This window comes from Carassius carassius, chromosome 40 (assembly GCF_963082965.1).
Source record: "Carassius carassius chromosome 40, fCarCar2.1, whole genome shotgun sequence".
Lineage (NCBI taxonomy): Eukaryota > Metazoa > Chordata > Actinopteri > Cypriniformes > Cyprinidae > Carassius > Carassius carassius.
Window position 1 is genome coordinate 13,793,539 of NC_081794.1, and position 20,128 is coordinate 13,813,666.

The 20,128-nt window shown below is 38.0% G+C and overlaps 1 protein-coding gene across 5 annotated transcripts in view; it reads right to left on the reverse strand.

The window, feature by feature from the left end:
* The window catches only part of LOC132122152 (sorting nexin-29-like), a 185,921-nt gene that overhangs the window by 95,490 nt on the left and 70,303 nt on the right, over positions 1 to 20,128 (reverse strand). For 4 of the 5 annotated variants that reach the window (XM_059532089.1, XM_059532087.1, XM_059532088.1 and 1 more), the window contains one exon: positions 10,381 to 10,497. In XM_059532089.1, the coding sequence (XP_059388072.1) occupies positions 10,381 to 10,497 (117 nt within the window). Of the gene's footprint in view, positions 1 to 10,178; positions 10,290 to 10,380; positions 10,498 to 20,128 lie in introns of those variants that run through there. The other variant, XM_059532090.1, reaches the window with a different exon arrangement.

Here is a 20,128-nt window from a genome sequence, read left to right on the forward strand (position 1 = left end):
CAGGAATCAATTGACAATGTAGACGAAAATATAGCACAAATATGCCATAAAAATAGCCATGAGAACTTTATAGAAATCGAGCCTATGGTAAATTCTGTCCTTGTCCTTGTTTCAGAGCGCTGTTATGAAAGCATAATTCTTTGGTTTTAGCACAGACCCGCCCTGAGTGAGCTGTAGACAGTCCACCATTGTTTCGACACCAGAGCGGGTATACAGTAAGTAGACAACCAGAATGGTCCGTGTCATTAACTGCAAGTCAGTCGCGTGTTAAAATCATTTGCGAAACTACCACCAGGTGGCGCAAAGGGACAGATTGCGAACTGAATGTAATTGTAAAATGTTGGTTTATAAACGGAGAAAAAAAAGAGTTAAGCTTCAAATGGGCAACATGTTTGGAATTTGTCCCGAATGAGAGAGATAAGCCCAACCTTACCTAATGTATCGCTTTAAATTATTTTTTATTATTTTTTTTTTTTTGTTTATAAGCCTATATTATTATATACTGCAATTATATTTATCCATTAGAATTATATATATTTAATTCTTGTTCTGTTCTGATAAATGTTAAATTTAAAGGATTTGTTGGAAAGTGAAGGGAACTAAAAAAAATCCTGTTGGTACATTAGCCTATAGCATTATTAGGCCTGCCGTTATTATTTCTGAATGTAATAAATATCCAACTCACACGAACTTAATTTATTTTTTAACGTGTTTAAAATAAAAAAAAACATGCAGCAAATGAAAATAGGCGATTAATTTGTTAAAATGTGTTATTGTGGGTTAACAAATGTACATTATATACTTAGGAACAGAGTATGGGCCTAATCTAGGCTATGTTGTTAACTATTTACAAGTTTTGTGTATGTTTTTCTCCAGATTTTTTTTTCCATTGCATCTGAAAATGACTTTGTTCATGCGCATTTACTTCGCGCACTCAACCTGCCTCTGCATTGCTCAGCTGTGGATGGTTTTAAAATGTTTGATATAAAGGTTGCTGTCACATTTTATACAGGAATTGTTCATTAAAAAAGGTTTTCAGATACTACACAAGATACAAGTTCATTTAGGCTATTTAACATGCACTGTGACATTTTATCGTTTCAACTTATAAACTCCTTGATATTTTAAAGTCAGTTTAATAGTACTGAAATTCAAGTTGAATCTAGTATTAAAAAAAGGTTTTAATTGCTTAAATTATTTCTATGAATCAATATGTTAGCGTGACTTTTTCATCATAGCATTTTTTACAAGCTGTATTTGTTTTCTGAAACCAAGCACCAAATTTTTCTTTTTTAAATCTATTATTCACTCGCATATCTCCTACAACCTCTTTTTTTAAGGAAGGTGCCGTCAGGGAATCAAAAGATAATAACATCATCATTATAGTTGCCAATTAACTTTAGAAATGGAAAATAAGGGCTAATTGAAAGATTTTTTACTTTTATTCTTTATTTATAATGTTTATTTTTAAAGAAAATAAGGGAAAGAATAAGGGACGATCCAAATATTTGTAATGTACAATAATATAGGCCTATATATGCCTGCAGTTAAAAAGTTATCATATTTGTTTTGATTCACCCATTTATGCTACAATTATTTTAAAAATAAAAATAAATAATTTAATAAAAAAACGCCATTGCCTGAATAAATTTTATCATTACAGAATCGGGTTGGAAATTTAGGAGGTGAAAATACTGTGAATTTACAAATGGCATGGGATTTTAAAGCATGACAACTGAAGGTTTATGAAACGTTAGTTAATAAAGCATTTTTTAAACAATGGCACTTAAAGTTTTCAACTAAAATATTATTTCAACCATATAGCCTGTGAATAAATAAAATGCATACTTTTCAATGAAAGAACACTTATAGATTGTACAGTCGTGGCCAAAAGTTTAAAGAATTACATAAATATTAGTTTTCAAAAAGTTTGCTGCTAAACTGCTTTTAGATCTTTGTTTCAGTTGTTTCTGTGATGTACTGAAATATAATTACAAGCACTTCATACGTTTCAAAGGCTTTTATCGACAATTACATGGCATTTATGCAAAGAGTCAGTATTTGCAGTGTTGGCCCCTTCTTTTTCAGGACCTCTGCAATTCGACTGAGCATGCTCTCAATCAACTTCTGGGCCAAATCCTGCCTGATAGCAACCCATTCTTTCATAAACACTTCTTGGAGTTTGTCAGAATTAGTGGGTTTTTGTTTGTCCACCCGCCTCTTGAGGATTGACCACAAGTTCTCAATGGGATTAAGATCTGGGGAGTTTCCAGGCCATGGACCCAAAATTTCAACATTCTGGTCCCCGAGCCACTTAGTTATCACTTTTGCCTTATGGCACGGTGCTCCATCATGCTGGAAAATGCATTGTTCTTCACCAAACTGTTGTTGGATTGTTGGAAGAAGTTGCTGTTGGAGGGTGTTTTGGTACCATTCTTTATTCATGGCTGTGTTTTTGGGCAGAATTGTGAGTGAGCCCACTCCCTTGGATGAGAAGCAACCCCACACATGAATGGTGTCAGGATGCTTTACTGTTGGCATGACACAGGACTGATGGTAGCGCTCACCTTTTCTTCTCCGGACAAGCCTTTTTCCAGATGCCCCAAACAATCGGAAAGGGGCTTCAATCGGAGAATATGACTTTGCCCCAGTCCTCAGTAGTCCATTGACTATACTTTCTGCAGAAGATCAATCTGTCCCTGATGTTTTTTTTGGAGAGAAGTGGCTTCTTTGCTGCCCTTCTTGACACCAGGCCATCTTCCAAAAGTCTTCGCCTCACTGTGCGTGCAGATGCGCTCACACCTGCCTGCTGCCATTCCTGAGCAAGCTCTGCACTGGTAGCACTCCGACCCTGCAGCTGAATCCTCTTTAGGAGACGATCCTGGCACTTGCTGGACTTTCTTGGATGCCCTGAAGCCTTCTTTATAAGAATTTAACCTCTTTCCTTGAAGTTCTTGATGATCCTATAAATTGTTGATTTAGGTGCAATCTTAGTAGCCGCAATATCCTTGCCTGTGAAGCCATTTTTATGCAACGCAATGATGGCTGCACGCATTTCTTTGCAGGTCTCCATGGTTAACAATGGAAGAACAATGATTTCAAGCATCACCCTCCTTTTAACATGTCAAGTCTGCCATTCTAACCCAATCAGCCTGACATAATGATCTCCAGCCTTGTGCTCGTCAACATTCTCACCTGAGTTAACAAGACGATTACTGAAATGATCTCAGCAGGTCCTTTAATGACAGCAATGAAATGCAGTGGAAAGGTTTTTTTGGGATTAAGTTAATTTTCATGGCAAAGAAGGACTATGCAATTCATCTGTTCACTCTTCATAACATTCAGGAGTTTATGCAAATTGCTATTTTAAAAACTTAAGCAACAATTTCCAATATTTATGTAATTCTCAAAACTTTTGGCCACGACTGTAGGTTGCTTCTGGTGTTTGGATTTGTACTTCAATATAATGAGCTCCAAGTTTAAGAATAGCCTACACTGTTTTTTTTTTTTTTACTGTCTATTTAACAGCATTAGCTCAATGAAATACGTCTTCCTTCAGGTAGACTGAATGTTTTCCTGCCTTGCAAAATGTTGGGCTCATGATCAATAAGTTCCATTTGCCTCAAACTGATTTTTTTTAATCAAACCGTGGACGGTGAAACTGGGTCAGTTAGCGCTCGCTGTGAAGCGGGAGCAGCAGACAGGGGGTTTCCACTTGGTCTTAAAACCTTCATTAAACACATACGATCACAAATAACAATGATTTTCGCAAAAATAATGATTAATTATCAAATGATAATTTGTTATTATTTTGGTCTAGTGAAAATATAATGGGCTGTGAGAAAATAATGAATAAAAAGAGAAGGGCTGCTGTGAGTGCAGACATGTTTTAACCCAGTAACATGACAACAAACCGTTCCTCACAGCCAAAAACAGACCAAATTCAGTTCAGCTGGAGGGGGTTGAGGTTTTATGGGGTAGTTCTGTATAGCTTGTGGGGGTTGAAATAAAGATGATAATCTCTTGCTCTTTCATATGGACAGTGTCTTATGAGGGTTTCGAATAAAATTTAAATTCTCACAGAATGTAGCCTATTCATAACCAATATATTGAACCATCTCTTTATGTTTTTCTAAATCCCAAACAGAGTCCAGACGTCAGTAAAGTATCCGTCTATGAAAATGTTTTATAGGCTATTTTAGATTTGGGAATACACATGCATTACAGAAGTGACAAAAAACACCAGAGTTTTGGGAGACATTATTTTTGTAGACTTTATGCGATTTAAAATGCACAAACCAGAAGCACAATTTTTGTTTTTGTGTTTCAGAGGAAAAACTATGTTTAGGCATCTTTCCATTACAGACCGTTCTGAAAGCAGAATTTATGCAAACAACTATAAAATGCTTAAAACTTTAACAGAGATGTCTAGAGGGTATTTAATAGGTCTGTCTCCACGTAAGATTTTTCTAGTTATAGTCATTCATTTGTCATTATCAATGATTTTTATGAATATTTGCAAATCACCTTTCCTAATAATGTGCAAGTAAGCAAGTTTCACGATGATTGCAGCTGAAGTTAAGAGTCTCGGAAGAGAGGGGCGAGGTGAGCAGAGCTCATTAGTATTTAACCCTCTGGAGTCTAAGGGTATTTTTGGGGGCTGGAGAAGTTTTGTCATGCCCTGACATTTGTGCTTTTTTCAGTTTCTTATAAATATCTAAATGGGTAAAGACTAATCTCACTGTAATCAGCACAAACTGGGCTGTAATAATATGTGAAATGCATGTATGTACATGATTGTGTTTTTGAGAAAAAAAATATTATGCTTGGTTAGTGAAAAACTAAAAATGTTAAAATGCTTGAATAAGGCAATAAAACACATAAAGAACAATGGTTCCTGGGATTTTTGAGAACTGGAGCTTGTAGCCTAGAATTTTTCTTTCTAAATGATGTGAAAATCATCTTGTTTACCCACTCACAGAAAACAATATATTGATTTAAATTTTCTAAGACACTTTTTGTTGGTAAAAGTCATATGCGAGTAGGCGTCAACTACCATGAATATCATTGTGATTTACACCTGAGAAGAGAAAGGGCTGCATAATGAGCTGCATAATGAGCCTCTCAGTCATCTGTGCCACTGTGAGTGAGGAGTTACAAGAGAGAATGTGAGAACAAAATAAATCTATATAATTTTATGTTTGTAGTTTATTAAGAATATATTTAATTATCCCACAACATAATTTAATATCCACTTGGGGGAGCAGTTAAACAGTTTATTAGAAACAATCAAAGCTGACTTTCAAACAAATTGTTTGGCATGCTTACTCCAGTCACACAATCCTTCAGAAATCCTTTTAACAATCTTATTTTCTACAAAAAAAAAAAAAAAAACGTTTGTTGTTATTATTATCATCATTATTATTAATGTTGAAAAGAGCTGAGAATATTTTTCTGGGTTTTTAGGGGGAATAAATGGAAAGAAAAGCATTGTTTTTTCATTTGTTACAGTTATCTATTTGTTACATTTATATTTTTACATCAAGCTTTCGAAGGGTATAGTGTTGTATATTGTTATTGAAACTTCATAATGTTTCACTTGATTATACATTTAGTCAGGAATTATAGTTTGGAAAAAGTCTAACTAGTAAAACGTTTACACGTTATGTGAAAACTAGTACAAGTATATAAATAAATAAAGAGAGACTTACTCATGTTTATGATCTCTGCTGAATAAAGTGCTTCATTCTTTTTTTCTGAGGAAATCCATTTCTCAAATCCTCAACCACATCACATCTTTTTGGGGTGAATTATGTCTTATTCCTCTCATCGCGAAGCAAACAGTAAAATAAAAAGTCTGAAGAACAGTCTTGCTGCTTTGTCTTCTGTTATGGGCGTATTCAAGCCGCGTGCTTCAGTTTGAATCTGAATAGCGCGTTCAGCGCGGGGGCGTGGTCACATTAGATATAATGAAGGGAGACATAAAAAACAGACATCGCGTTGTTTTCATATGGATTACTTTATCACAGAATATCTGTTTTCGGCGGCACTTGTTTAGTTTAAAAATAGACATGTCAAGCTTTCTATAGATATCTCTCTCATGTAATTTCGTTGAGTATTCACGGAGTTACAGTTCATTTAAATGACGTGTTTGTAAAAGAAGATCAGCGCAGACAAAGGCTGCAGACAGCGCACCTTGTTTGTTATCTTTATTTTATAAGTGCACAAAGTTTTGTTGTTATTATGTCTGTATCCAAAAAAAGTAGACCCTTTACAGATTCGATTGATGTATTGCTCTTATCTGTACGATTAAAACTGAAAGTGTAATTTAAGTTCTTTTCGGGGTTATCAGGAGAAAATGACTCAAAACGCGTATCCGCGTTAATCGACTTGATAGGGTTAAAGGAACATGCAACAAAATGGCTTGCTGTAAACATAGCTGTTCTTGACAAGGTAAAAAGGATGTTGCTTTACACCAGCGGTTCTCACTTCCAGTCCTTGAACCTCCCTGTTCTGCACATTTTGTATGTCACTCTTATCACTTCAGACATTTTTTCTATTCGAACTTAAGTGCCCTGCAAAGTGGACATCACTGGATATTCTGCCATGATTCCAGTTTGAAGCGAATGTATATGTTCCATTCCATTCAAAGTGCATTGAAGTGTGCGAGACATTCATTTAAATTGTATTTATTTAAAGAAGTATATGTTGTCACACTTGTCTGTGTGTGCAAACATTGAGTAACACAAATCCGTGGACAAATGTTCAAAAGTTAAATAAATTTCACAGATTTCCCCTGCTCAGGGAGTAAGGAGCAATGAACACTGAGTAGAGACCATGTCAATCGGAACACAATTCACGCATAGAGCTCACTTCTAACGAGCTGATTATCTGAATCAGGTGTGTTAACAAAGAGAGACATGCAAAATGTGCAGAGCAGGGGGGTGTGAGGACTGGAATTGAGAATCGTTGCTTTACACTACCATTGAGAAATTTTAACCAAAGTATGTTATAGACTTTTCACTAAGACCCTAAAGAATCATATCCACTTGTGGAAAATGGGCATCCGATGACCCCTTATAAACTTCACTGGAATTTCATAAACATACAGACAAATTAGAATATGGTGACATGCCAATCAGCTAATCAACTCAAAACACCTGCAAAGGTTTCCTGAGCCTTCAAAATGGTCTCTCAGTTTGGTCCAGAAGACAATCATTGACACCCTTCACAAGGAGGGAAAGCAACAAACATTCACTGCCTGTTCACAGAGTGCTGTATCCAAGCATTTTAACAGAAAGTTGAGTGGAAGGAAAAAGTGTGGAAGAAAAAGATGCACAACCAACCGAGAGAACCGCAGCCTTATGAGGAATGTCAAGCAAAAGCGAATCAATCCATTTGAGAGGAACGGACTGAGGCTGGGGTCAAGGCATCAAGAGCCACCACACACAGACGTGTCAAGGAATTTGGATACAGTTGTCATATTCCTCTTGTTAAGCCACTCCTGAACCACAGACAACTTCAGAGGCGTCTTACCTGGGCTAAGGAGAAGAAGAACTGGACTGTTGCCCAGTGGTCCAAAGTCCTCTTTTCAGATGAGAGCAAGTACTGTATTTCCAATCTTGAAACCAATATCCTATAGTCTGGAGGAAGGGTGGAAAAAGCTCATAGCCCAAGTTGCTTGAAGTCCAGTGTTAAGTTTCCACAGTCTGTGATGATTTGGGGTGCAATGTCATTGCTGGTGTTGGTCCATTGTGTGTTTTTTTTTTAAACCAAAGTCACTGCAACCATTTACCTAGAAATTTTGGAGCACTTCATGCTTCCTTCTGCTGACCAGCTTTTTGAAAATGCTGATTTAATTTTCCAGCAGAATTTGGAACCTCCCCACACTGCCAAAAGCACCAAAAGTTGGTTAAATGACCATGGTGTTGGTGTGCTTGACTGGCCAGCAAACTCACCAGATCTGAACCCCATAGAGAATCTCAAGAGGAAGAGGAAGATGAATCTTCAAGAGGAAAATGAGAAACGAGACCAAAAAATGCAGATGAGCTGAAGGCCACTGTCAAAGAAGCCTGGGCTTCCATACCACCTCAGCAGTGCCAAAAACTGATCACCTCCATGCCATGCTGAATTGAGACATTAATAAAAGCAAAAGGAGCTTATGAAGTATTCTAATTTGTAGAGATTTTAATTGGTGGGTTTTTGTTAAATTTGAGCCAAAATCATCACAATTAAACTACTTCAGTCTGATTCACAATTTGAGTTGAATTACTGAAATAAATGAACTTTTCCACGACGATCTAATTTATTGAGATGCACCTGCAGTACTGTGATTAGAACTTTTTAGAATGTGGTATCTATAGTAAATTCTGTCTGCTTTTTTCCTCATTGTTTTAGCGCATTGTTATACACATCATGGTGGGAGCGATCTCTCACTCTCGCGTAATAACATTACAAGCAAAGAATACAGTCTTAGGCAAGCAGTAAAAAAACTCCTGTTCAGAAATGTAGAATCAGACAGATTAAATAAATTTTATTCAGCAAAGATACATTAAAATGATCAAAAGTGACAGTAAAAATGTGTGAAATATTTTTTTATTCATCAAAGAATGTTGAAAAATATGTATAAAGGTTTCCACAAACATATTAGGTAGCACAATTTCTTTCAGTATTGATAATAATAAGAAATATAAATTGAGCATAAATTCAGCACATTGTGACACTGATGAATGCAGTATTGACTGCTGAAAATTCACAGGAATAAATTATATTTTAAAATATCATTAAAAAATGTATTTCAAATTGTAATAATATTTCACAATATAAGACTACTTATAGTATTTTTGATCAAATAAATGCAGCCTTGATGAACACAAAATACCTTTTTTAAGAACATTAAACGTTTTTACTTATCAATATCTAATTGTATATAACTTATATATATGTACAGTATATGCAACTTTAATAAAACCACTTGCCCTAAGCAAATTTTGTACAATATAAAATCACAAAGGCATTTCAGTGTACTGTAATTCTGATGGGAAATTACTTCACTACTTAGATTATCTCTATAAAACTCAGCACATTTACCCCTCGTTCCTGAAAAAAAAAATGAAGCCCAACCTGGAACAACGCTCTAATCCTATTTGAGTGTGCATCTTATCTCATGGTGAAAGTGTGGTAATGTCAGCATTTACAGGGGTCACAGGCTACTGCATCTTGGCAGGCAGTGGCACCACAGAGGAATGGACACATGAGCCATGGAGGCTAGATAAACCATCCACTGTATACAGTTCAGCGCAGTTACAGAAGGCCATGTTTCAAAGCCACTGCTGTCAGATGTATCAAAAAGTAATCAGTGGCCAACAGATAAGCAGTGAACAGGAAAGAGCACACAGTGGCCGAGTGTGCCACTAGAGACAAACTAGTCAAATTAAATGGACACTTCATTCAAAAACAAAAATGTAATCTATGCTGTTTCCTGCTGATACTCGAACAAAACTTCACTTAACATTATTTGTAGCTTGCCTGCCAATCAGTTATCACAATAAGCTTTTGATATAAAACATGCTATGAGCTCTTAAATCCTGTTAGTTTTATCACATAATTTAAACAATAAGTAGATGTTACGTGGCATGACTGATGTAGTTGTCTCAGTTTAAGTGGCACATGAACAGATCATCTCATACCTCTTCACTATTAGTTAAAGCAAGAAACAGAAATTCATGAACATCAGAAGGTATGTTGAAACAACTGTTTTTTGTATTGTTGATTTCATATTTCAACCGCAGAAAGACATCGATAAAACAGCTTGTAACCAATATGTCACATCACATTTAACTCAGGAAAACTATTCAATGGCCACAGCTCATGAATTAGCTAGAAAAAAAAAATCTTTGATAAATATATTCACTACATCATATGTTCTTTATATATACGCAAAAGTTTTTTATGACGACCATTATTAAATGTTTTATATTTCAATAAGAAAATTAAAAAAAACTTTTTAGTTTGGAGTCTATTGTTAATAATAGCATAAAACATGTAATATTAAGGTACCAACTGATAGGGTTCCCTGTATAGATTATAGTCTTAGTTTGTGAACTTGATGTCATTCCAAAACCACAAAAAACAGCAATCTATAGTATGCCCTTGTTTATCTAGCTAGGTAGATGATTGCGTTTGAGACATGGGAAAGTAATGGTGTATTATTGGCACAGACAGACAGTTAATGATGGACAGGGGGCAGACCTATGGAAGCAGACAGCAATCTGCCCAGAGTGCCTGGACTGCAGAGATAGACAAGAAAGAACAACCATTCAATGAGGGTACGGTTTCACACACCCACAGAGGAGTGTGTGTGTGCTTGCATCTGCTTACCGGCCCGCGCAGGTCGATGAGTTCCTGTCTCATCTGTCCGATCAGGTTGTCTTTGGCCATGAGGGAGCGGTACAGCCTCTCATTAAACTCTATCAGCTCTCCGTGCATCTCAGCCACCTAAAAACACACACATTGACAAACTCACATCAAACTCCTAGTGAAATAGGCTGTTTAAAAAGCACTAGTGCTCGGCAGCTGTCGCAAAGCAGGTTATAGTACGTGACATTTCTTAAAGGCATGTGAATATGAGTTAGCTTGGTTTTGACTCTCAGGTGTGGAAGTGTTCAGCCGGTGAGCATTAACTGCTCGTTACAGAGAGTCCCACACCTGCCCAGCGACTCGTCAGCTGTCACTAAGCGTAAGTGACAAAGACATGGAGGCAGGCTCCAGTCTGCTATTCACAACTTGCATTCATTTGTTTATGGAAATCATATGTCAGGGTATATTTGGGTTAGCGGTGTTTTGCCTGACAGACGCATCATGTCACTTTTTGACATGTTTGTCCTGGTTGCAAGGCCACACCTGGCCAGAAAAACAGGCATGAATGAGTCAAAAAATATGAATAATGCAAAATCCTGACCTTGAAAGCAAATACCAAGGTCACAAAATAGAACATGAAATATAAAGTGCATTTTGTGTTTTAGGAAACTCTATTTACATATGCTAATGCAAACAAAATTAAATTAACCTAAATTAACAAAGTCTTGATCACTTGAACTAAACTTGTACGGTGCATCCTAACCAGATGCAACATGGTAAGTCTCATGTATGTAAATGTTTTTTGGGTTTTTTTCTGACATCTCGTCAATTGCATGGTTTCTATTTTGAATCTCACTGGTCCAAATTCCTGCTCCATATAACATTTGTTTTGGTTTTTTTGTTAGACTGAAAAGACAGATTATGTCGCATTAATGCTGCCTTAAAGTGCACCAAGACAGACATTTAAGGCTATTATTACGACAAAAATTGCATTCAAGTAAAAAAAAAATGAGTGCAGATGTTTGCAAATATTAGCAAATTTCAGAATTCAATATTTTTTAGTATTTTATATAATTTACATTAATGTCTTATATTAATGTCATATAATATCTTACACAAAAATTTATTTTCGATAACTCTCTGATTTATATCTATGATTAGTACTTTTTTCTGCATAGTACCAAACAAAAACATTAATTTTACATGTTTTATATTTTCAATATATTTTAATTTCTCTCTAATTTGTGCTTAGTACCAAATAAAAACATTTTGCATATATTTTTAAAAATTATTTTTATAGCATCTAATTTCTCATATGCAATGTATCTTACAAAATACTTACTTCATGGTTTGCATAAAGCAAACCATAAAAGTGAGTGATTAACTTTACATTTGTTGTCTATTATCTAAGTTCTGAGCAAATCACTTCCCACTACTCATTACATTGCACCTGAAGTAGACAAAAAATATATAACATACAAAAAAATTTGACACGAATTAAAGACTTCCTACCAAAAACTGAATTTCAAACAGTGCTGAAAGAGTGGGTAGCTGTCTCAAAGAATCTCACAAAGCAGTCTGAACTACAGAAATAGCTTCAAAACTTTTGTAATTGATTGTTAGACACGGTCCTCTGTCTGGCTACTTCTCTGCCTAATGTAGTGCTTTATATAGCACCTAGGCCTATCTGTTTCACAGCATAAAATCCATTTCTCCAAGTCTTTTTTTAGTAGCTTGTGTGACAACTTCAAAAATAGTGACCCTTTCAATGTGTTAAAAGATCGTCAAACTTCAAAACACGTATTTTAGAAATATAAACATCTCTTGTCAAGAAGGTGATTGAAGGTACTGGAACACAATCACGTACAACAATCAAGCAAGCACAGACATACACAACACCATGACTAAAGAGTGATTATCCATCAAGCTGGATACAAACAGGGGAAATTATGCCAGTTCTTCTATATTTACACACCCAGATCGATACACACCCATTGAATACATCCACGGTTTCAGGTTTTATTCATCTCGCCATGGCTTCACATGGCACACCACTCATAGTATTCTCATTCATCACATTTATTTATCTGCGGCCCAGCTTTCAGACAGGGCATTAAAAAATGGAAATTAATTTTAAGCGTCAAGGAACCCAATTAATTCTCTGCTAGGAAGCGAGCTAATCAGTTTGTTGTTCAGTAAGCAATAAGCTGGCTGTGTCCTTCCAGGTCCCTGGGTGAATTTTTCAACCTGTGCTGCTGGGTGTTATCGGTTTGGATTTATCTAAACAGGCGACAGGTTCATGCACTTCAGACAACGCATCAAACCTCATTACTGGGCCTTAGCAGGAATCCAAGTGTGTGACAGTATCTGTATTCGCTCATTGTAATTACGGGCCGCCCTAGTGCTCCAGCACAGATATCAAGAACACTGCATTCCAAAATTATCCCTAGTCATTATTTCCATGAGGGAAAGAAAAACAATTGTGCAGAACACAAACACCACACAAGCATAGCATCGCTGAAATAAGTCAAAGCCGAGGTGAAACCGAATAAATGTCAAGAAGGATGAAAAGCATGTGCGCGTTTCCATAACACGCACATAAGCAATAAGCTGAAGTAGATGGGAGCATATTAATGAGAGGAGATTTAGAGGAGTTGATTTTTCATTTTTAAGATGCACGAGAGAGAAGGAAATTATGAGACTGATGTGTTTGCCAGATGGCTTCGCCTTTGAATAAAATAAACTTCAACTGATTAAAACTGCCTCCAAAAGAATTTAAACCACCAACAAAACAAAATGAAAATGAAAGGTTCTGATTTCCTTTTAAGTTGCTTAATGGTTCCATTAAGGATTATTTTATAGGCACCATAAATGCAATATAGGATTGCATTTAAAACTTGTTAAAAATACATAGATTATATAAAAAATATATAAATCACATAAAAAATAATAATGATAATTTATTAGATATTTTAAATAGTTTTTAATTAAATAAAGTATTTCAATAAAAAATACTGCAACTGGGTTCAGTTCATAAAACTGAAAATAATAAGAATGTCATTAATTTGATCATTCACTTAAAGAGATAGGTCACTCAAAAATGAAACTTACCACACAATTAGCACATTCTCTAGGTGTATATGACTTTCTTCTTTTAGATGAATCCAATTGGAGTTATATTTAAAAATATCCCAGCTCTTCAAAGCTTTATAATGGCAGTGAATGGGTGTTATTTTCAAAAGTCCAAAAGAAGTCCAATAAAACACATCCATCCATAATATAAAAGTGCCTCACATGGCTCTGGGAGGTGAATAAATACCCCCCTGTAGCAAATCAATGCATTTTTGTAAGAAAAATATCCATATTTAAAACTTTATAAACACGAATCGCATTCACAATATAACGTTGTTCTGGTTGAAGATGTAGGAAGTAAGCGTATCATTGCAACGTCCTACGTCATCAGCTGAAACAGCGTTCTATTGTGAATACATGTACGACAGTTAGCTAATGTAAGAGATAAGTGTTTATAACGTTTTAACCCTTATGCGTTGTTGGGGATGTTTTCATCCACTAGGGGGTAAAGTTGAGTCTTATTTTGGCCACAACTTTCTCTGTGTTTGAGCTAATGGAATGATTTTTGGTGACAAATCTTATTTTGACCCATATTTTGGGTAAAAACTCAACGGTACACTGTGGGCAAATTCACTACCCTTTCGGTATGTTCGTGGTTGAAAACATCCACTAAATTAAACTGCTGTAAAAATGTATCAGATAAATATTTTTTTCAATTTTTTTTGCATAAATCTATTAATCAACCTCAGTCCTGATCAAAACTACCAAATGTTTAAAAAAATTCCAAGATTTTAACTCTTTAATTACCAAGTTCATAAATGATGTCACTGATTTGGGAAAAAAAACACACAAAATTACATATTTTCAATATAAAAAGTGATTGTGGACTGGATATTTTTTTACCTTTTATCTCAGTCTTTGGCATGTCAAAGATTATTAACAAGATTGGCTTTGATGCATTGTTAGTTTTTGTGCAGCATTAGATTTAAATTTTTTCTCCCTCATTTGTTGTTGGTGGCTGTTTTTGCCCCATTGACTTCCATTATAACGACATTTTTTGATTGCAAAGCCATGACACCATATAATCATGCATTCTTGATTGTTTGTGGTTTTCCCTTTTGGGAAGAGATAAAAATTTGTATTTCTACAGTTGATCACTAGGTGGGACCATTAACCCTTTGGATAGGCCTATGCAAAAAAAGGCTTAGTTTCTGGCTTGTATACAGAGTTATATGGAGTATAACAGCAAATTATAGTGTTTGTGTGTGTGTGAGATTCTTGATTGTTGGTGGTTTTCCCTGTTGGGAAGAGGAAACATTTGTTATTTTTTACAGTTGATCACTAGGTGGGACCAATAACCCTTTAGATAGGCCTGTGAAAAAAAGGCTTAGTTTCTGGCTTGTATATGGAGTATAATAGCAAATTATAGTATGTGTGTGAGAGAGAGAGAGATAGGGGGGGGTGTGAGAGAGACCTTTGTGCACTTACCTTGATGTACAGTATCTAAAAAAATCCAAATATGCACCTCATGCTCTCAGAACTACATGGAGTGAACAATATAAAAAGAAGTGTGTTTATGCACCTGCTGCCTTTTGATGGTGAAAAGTTCAGATGGCCTATATGTGAAATGCTCGTCTTTTCTTGATGGTAAAGCCAGTTTATAACCTTAAAATCCTGTAAAAAAATCTACTTTGCATCAAATTTATGTACATAATGTATTATGAACCAAAATGAAATACCAACTTCAAATAAGCTGCAGCGGGAGGGGTCAAGCTACATAATCATTTCTAAAACTTTGGTACAAGTCAAGCCCTTTCTCGTGTTGCTTGCTGCTCTTCTCACCATTAAATGATGAGCAGCACGATGGCATGCAAGTGTTTAAATCCATGTACTTTGCTTTTGTTTAGTCTATTCGCTTGTTAAGTCTGACGTCACGTAGCAGCGCTTCCGTGTCCAAACGCTCTATCAGTTACCACGAGAAAACAACAAAAGGTGCAAATATAAACTCACAACGTGATAGAATACTAGTGAAAAAGTTATAATATTAACCTTTAACTCCATACCGAAGTCCCAGATAGCCAGACAATGAAAATATAAATATAAAAAAAATATATACAAATTATTTGTGTTTGGGACGCTGTGAGCACGGAGACTGTAGTGTATACCGTAAGTTTAAAAGCGTTTAGCTTAAATTATTAATATGAAAAAGCAGTGGTCATAAACAGCTGCTGAGGTCATATACTCGAGTGAAGCGAGTTGAGGCCTGGACCCGGAAACAGCGCTTCTTACATCATCACTTAACAACCGAATACTTTCACCACCATTAAAAGGCAGCAGGTGCATAAACACTTTTGTTTACTCCATGTAGTTCTGATAGCTGAGGTGTACATTGTGATTTTCTGAAATACATCAAGGTAAGTGCGCAAAGGTCTCTCTCACACACTCTCTCTCTCTCTTTCTCACACACACACACAATATAATATGCTGTTATACTCCATATAGCTTCATATACAAGTCAGAAACTAAGCTTTTTTTTGCACAGGCCTATCTAAAGGGTTAATGGTCCCACCTAGTGATCAACTGTAAAAATAACAAATGTTACCTCTTCCCAACAGGGAAAACCACCAACAAACAAGAATCTCACACACACACAAACACTATAATTTGCTGTTATACTCCATATAACTCCATATACAAGCCAGAAACTAAGCCTTTTTTTGCACAGGCCTATCTAAAGGGTTAATGGTCCCACCTAGTGATCAACTGTAAAAATAACAAATGTTACCTCTTCCCAACAGGGAAAACCACCAACAAACAAGAATCTCACACACACACAAACACTATAATTTGCTGTTATACTCCATATAACTCCATATACAAGCCAGAAACTAAGCCTTTTTTTGCACAGGCCTATCTAAAGGGTTAATGGTCCCACCTAGTGATCAGCTGTAAAAATAACAAATTTATCTTCCTGCTGATTTACTGATCCCAACTACCAAATTAACAAGATGGCTGTGTCTGAACACTGAAAAACTCACAGGCAGTATAAAATGGTACAGAAGAAAGGCAGCAAACCCAAATGCAATCTCTGAATCACATCCTGTCTATTATCAAGATGCCTCTGCAGATTTTGAAGGCAGAAAAGATGTATTTATATTCCGCAATCCAATGCATGTGGCTGGAGGAAAAAATAAAAAAGGCATTTGAAGTAATGGATGAAAGCAGCAATCTTATTTATAAAAGTTCTTTTTTTTTTTTAATTGTGACTCCATTTCTAAAAAAAAAGAAACATTAAATAATTCACTTGGCTATCTCCAAAGCTCATACTTGGAAACCAGAGGGAACCTTCATACATAGTCATTGACTAACAGCAGCGAGACAGCAAGGCTTCTTTCGATTTCAAACACAGCCAATGATTCAATGCTTTGCGGTTGGGGGTTTCCAGTCATCCAATGGGTCTTGAGGTTATGTGGGACCCCCCTCCAAAAAATATAAAAAATCCAAAAACAGCAGGTTATATTACAGGTCTCTGGTCTTCTGAGGTAAAGCTATTGCTCGCATTTTGGAGCAGTGCTACTTTCAGAAGCAGGTGCTGCTGACAGCTCGTCTGCATGGCTGTCAGCGAGTGGGAACAAGTGCTGAGCCAGGTGTCCTAAATGAAAAAGACTTGGTCAAAGCAGAAGGGGAAATGTGGGAGCGTGGCCCGCTGCAGCTCTAATGCCGGTAATTGGATGTGAAACAAGTTTGAGAAGTAAGCTTAGAAGACAGGCTTAGCAAACACAAACAGACTTGAAGTGTCAGAGGAAGAGCGACGGAGGAGGGGGGATAAGTGTGACAGTGAATGTGCTGCTATCACTTTCTTCCCCAGGCAAACACTTGCTGACAGAGGGAGAGTTTGGACTGGCAAAGAAGATCCAAATTGATGGGTATAAAATGCAGCCGGGATAAAACAGAATGGAAAAACCAATAGTACACGGCCAGAATGAAAGAACTAGAGAGAATTTGAGCTTTAAAATGAGAGGGAATGATCATTATCATCAATTGTTACTGGAGTTCATTACACAAAGTACATCAAACCAAGTAAATGAATATTACATCCAACTTTAAATGACTATAGCGAACACATGATTAGAAACCCCACTGAACAGACAACATATTGACTTTCACTATAGTAGCAGTCATACTTCATACAGATTAAATGATCTAATTACTATATATATTTTTTATGTCATTGTATAAATACATACAATCAATAAGTACATATACAATACATAAATGCATACATAGATATAAACATAATGCTGCAGAATGTGTAAATGAAAGGATCTGAATACTTTTTAAAACCACTAAAAATATAGTAGACTAAAGCATTTAAAATTAAGGTCCAATTCTCGCTATTAACAAACCATTAACTATGACATCTACCTCATAAAACGTACTCGGTTACTAAACGTAACCTCGGTTCTCTCTAGAAGAGCGAACGAGTACTGCGTCTTAGCTAAGACGCTACGGGAAAAGTCTCTTTTCACAAAATACTGAAGCAAAAAATTATCCTTAATTTTGTATTTTTGTAAAGCGCATTTGCAGCAGTACACAGCCATAGGCGAGACGGCTCGTTCGCTCATTGGCTTGTTCTGCGGCAACTGCACAGCCTATCGAGCGCGGGCTGATGCAACATCAGACCAATAAGGGCGCTTCGCGCCCTTCTTGCCACTTCCCGCCGAAACGGGTGTGGCTCAACCTATAAAAGGAGCTCGAAAAGGCTGACTCACCTGATTTATTTCATCGCCGAAGCGAACCAGATTGAATCGTGCACACGGCAGAGAACGCAGTACTCGTTCGCTCTTCTAGAGAGAACCGAGGTTACGTTTAGTAACCGAGTACATTCTCTTACGAGAGCTCTCTCGTACTGCGTCTTAGCTAAGACGCTACGGGAACCCAATGTAAAACGCCGTGCGCGCAGGGATCACACACCAATAAACCTGAAGCAACGCCCAGGATTTACAGTGCACAGTCACCTGAGGGACTCACAGAGAGTCCAGGACAGAAAAGGGAAAAAGCCCTCCGTCCTATATCTAGCAGCATCCGTAGATGCGGCAATATGACATCACACAGCCGAGGCAAGGCCTGACCAATGTGGCAATGCGGGTCTTACGCAATACTGCCCATATAACAGTCGGCAGCACATAGCGCTCGTGAACTCAGAATTCCCCTCAGGGCCCTGTTTCGACTATACCGACAACAGCCTTGCTTGCAAGGCGGGGACCTCCAGGTTATAGAACCTGATAAATGTAGACGGCGAGGCCCAACCTGCCGCCATACATATATCCTGCAAGGAGATCCCAGTAGACCACGCCCACGACGAGGCGACGCCTCTTGTGGAGTGTGCTCTGACGCCCAACGGGCACTGAAGGCCCCTGGAAGCGTAAGCTAACGCTATGGCGTCAACTATCCATCTGGATAGAGTCTGTCTCGAAACAGCCATTCCCTTGGAACGTCCACCGAACGAGACAAACAGCTGCTCCGTCTGCCAAAAAGCAGCAGAGCGAGACCCATAAGCTCTTAAAACCCTGACAGGGCAAAGAAGACTCGAGTCTCCATCCTCCCCTGACACCGGCAGGGCAGACAGGGCAATAACCTGAGCCCGAAACGGTGTGTTGAGGGATTTCGGCACATAACCGTGCCTAGGTTTGAGTATGACCCTTGAGTCATTGGGCCCAAACTCCAAGCACGACTGGCTCACCGAGAGCGCGTGCAAATCACCCACACGCTTCACAGAAGCGAGAGCCAACAAGAATACTGTCTTGAACGACAGATGCTGAAGGCTAACCGATTAGATAGGCTCAAAAGGGGGACCCTTCAAGGCCTCCAAAACCGCCGCGAGGTCCCACATAGGGACTGACGGAGGTCTGGGAGGATTCAGCCTCCTAGCTCCTCTGAGGAACCGGATGACTAAATCGTTCCTTCCTATTGACTGACCGGATGCCGTTTCAGAAAACGCCGCGATGGCCGCCACATAAACTTTGAGCGTGGATGGGGCTCTGCCCTTATCCAACAGCTCCTGTAGGAAGGAGAGGACCTCCGTCACCTCACAACTAAGGGGTGAATAACCTCGAGCTGTGCACCAGCTGGAGAACACCGACCACTTCGAGGCATACAGACGTCGTGTCGACGGAGCTCTAGCCTGAGTGATGGTACTTAGCACTCCCAGTGCGAGATCAGCGGGTAACCATTGAGCGCCCACACATGGAGGGACCACAACTCCGGTTGAGGGTGCCAAATCGAGCCCCTGGCCTGCGAGAGGAGGTCCCTCCTCAACGGTACCGGCCACGGGGCGACATCTGCTAACTGCATCAAATCTGGGAACCATGGTTGGTTCTTCCAAAGAGGTGCTACAAGCAGTATTGAACATCTCATTTCTCTCACCCGTTCTATCACCTGCGGAAGGAGGGAGATGGGAGGGAACGCATAAAGCGGGCAGCACGGCCATCTCCGTGACAGCGCGCTTTCATTCTTGGAAAAGAACGCGGGGCAGTGAGCGTTTTCGTGGGACGCAAAAAGGTCCACCTCCGCCATGCCAAATCTCTCCCACAACAGCCGGACTGTTTGCGGGTGTAGAGACCATTCGCCTGTAGGAACATTGCCTCTGGACAGCCTGTCTGGACCCAGATTCTGCAGTCCAGGCACATGCACTGCT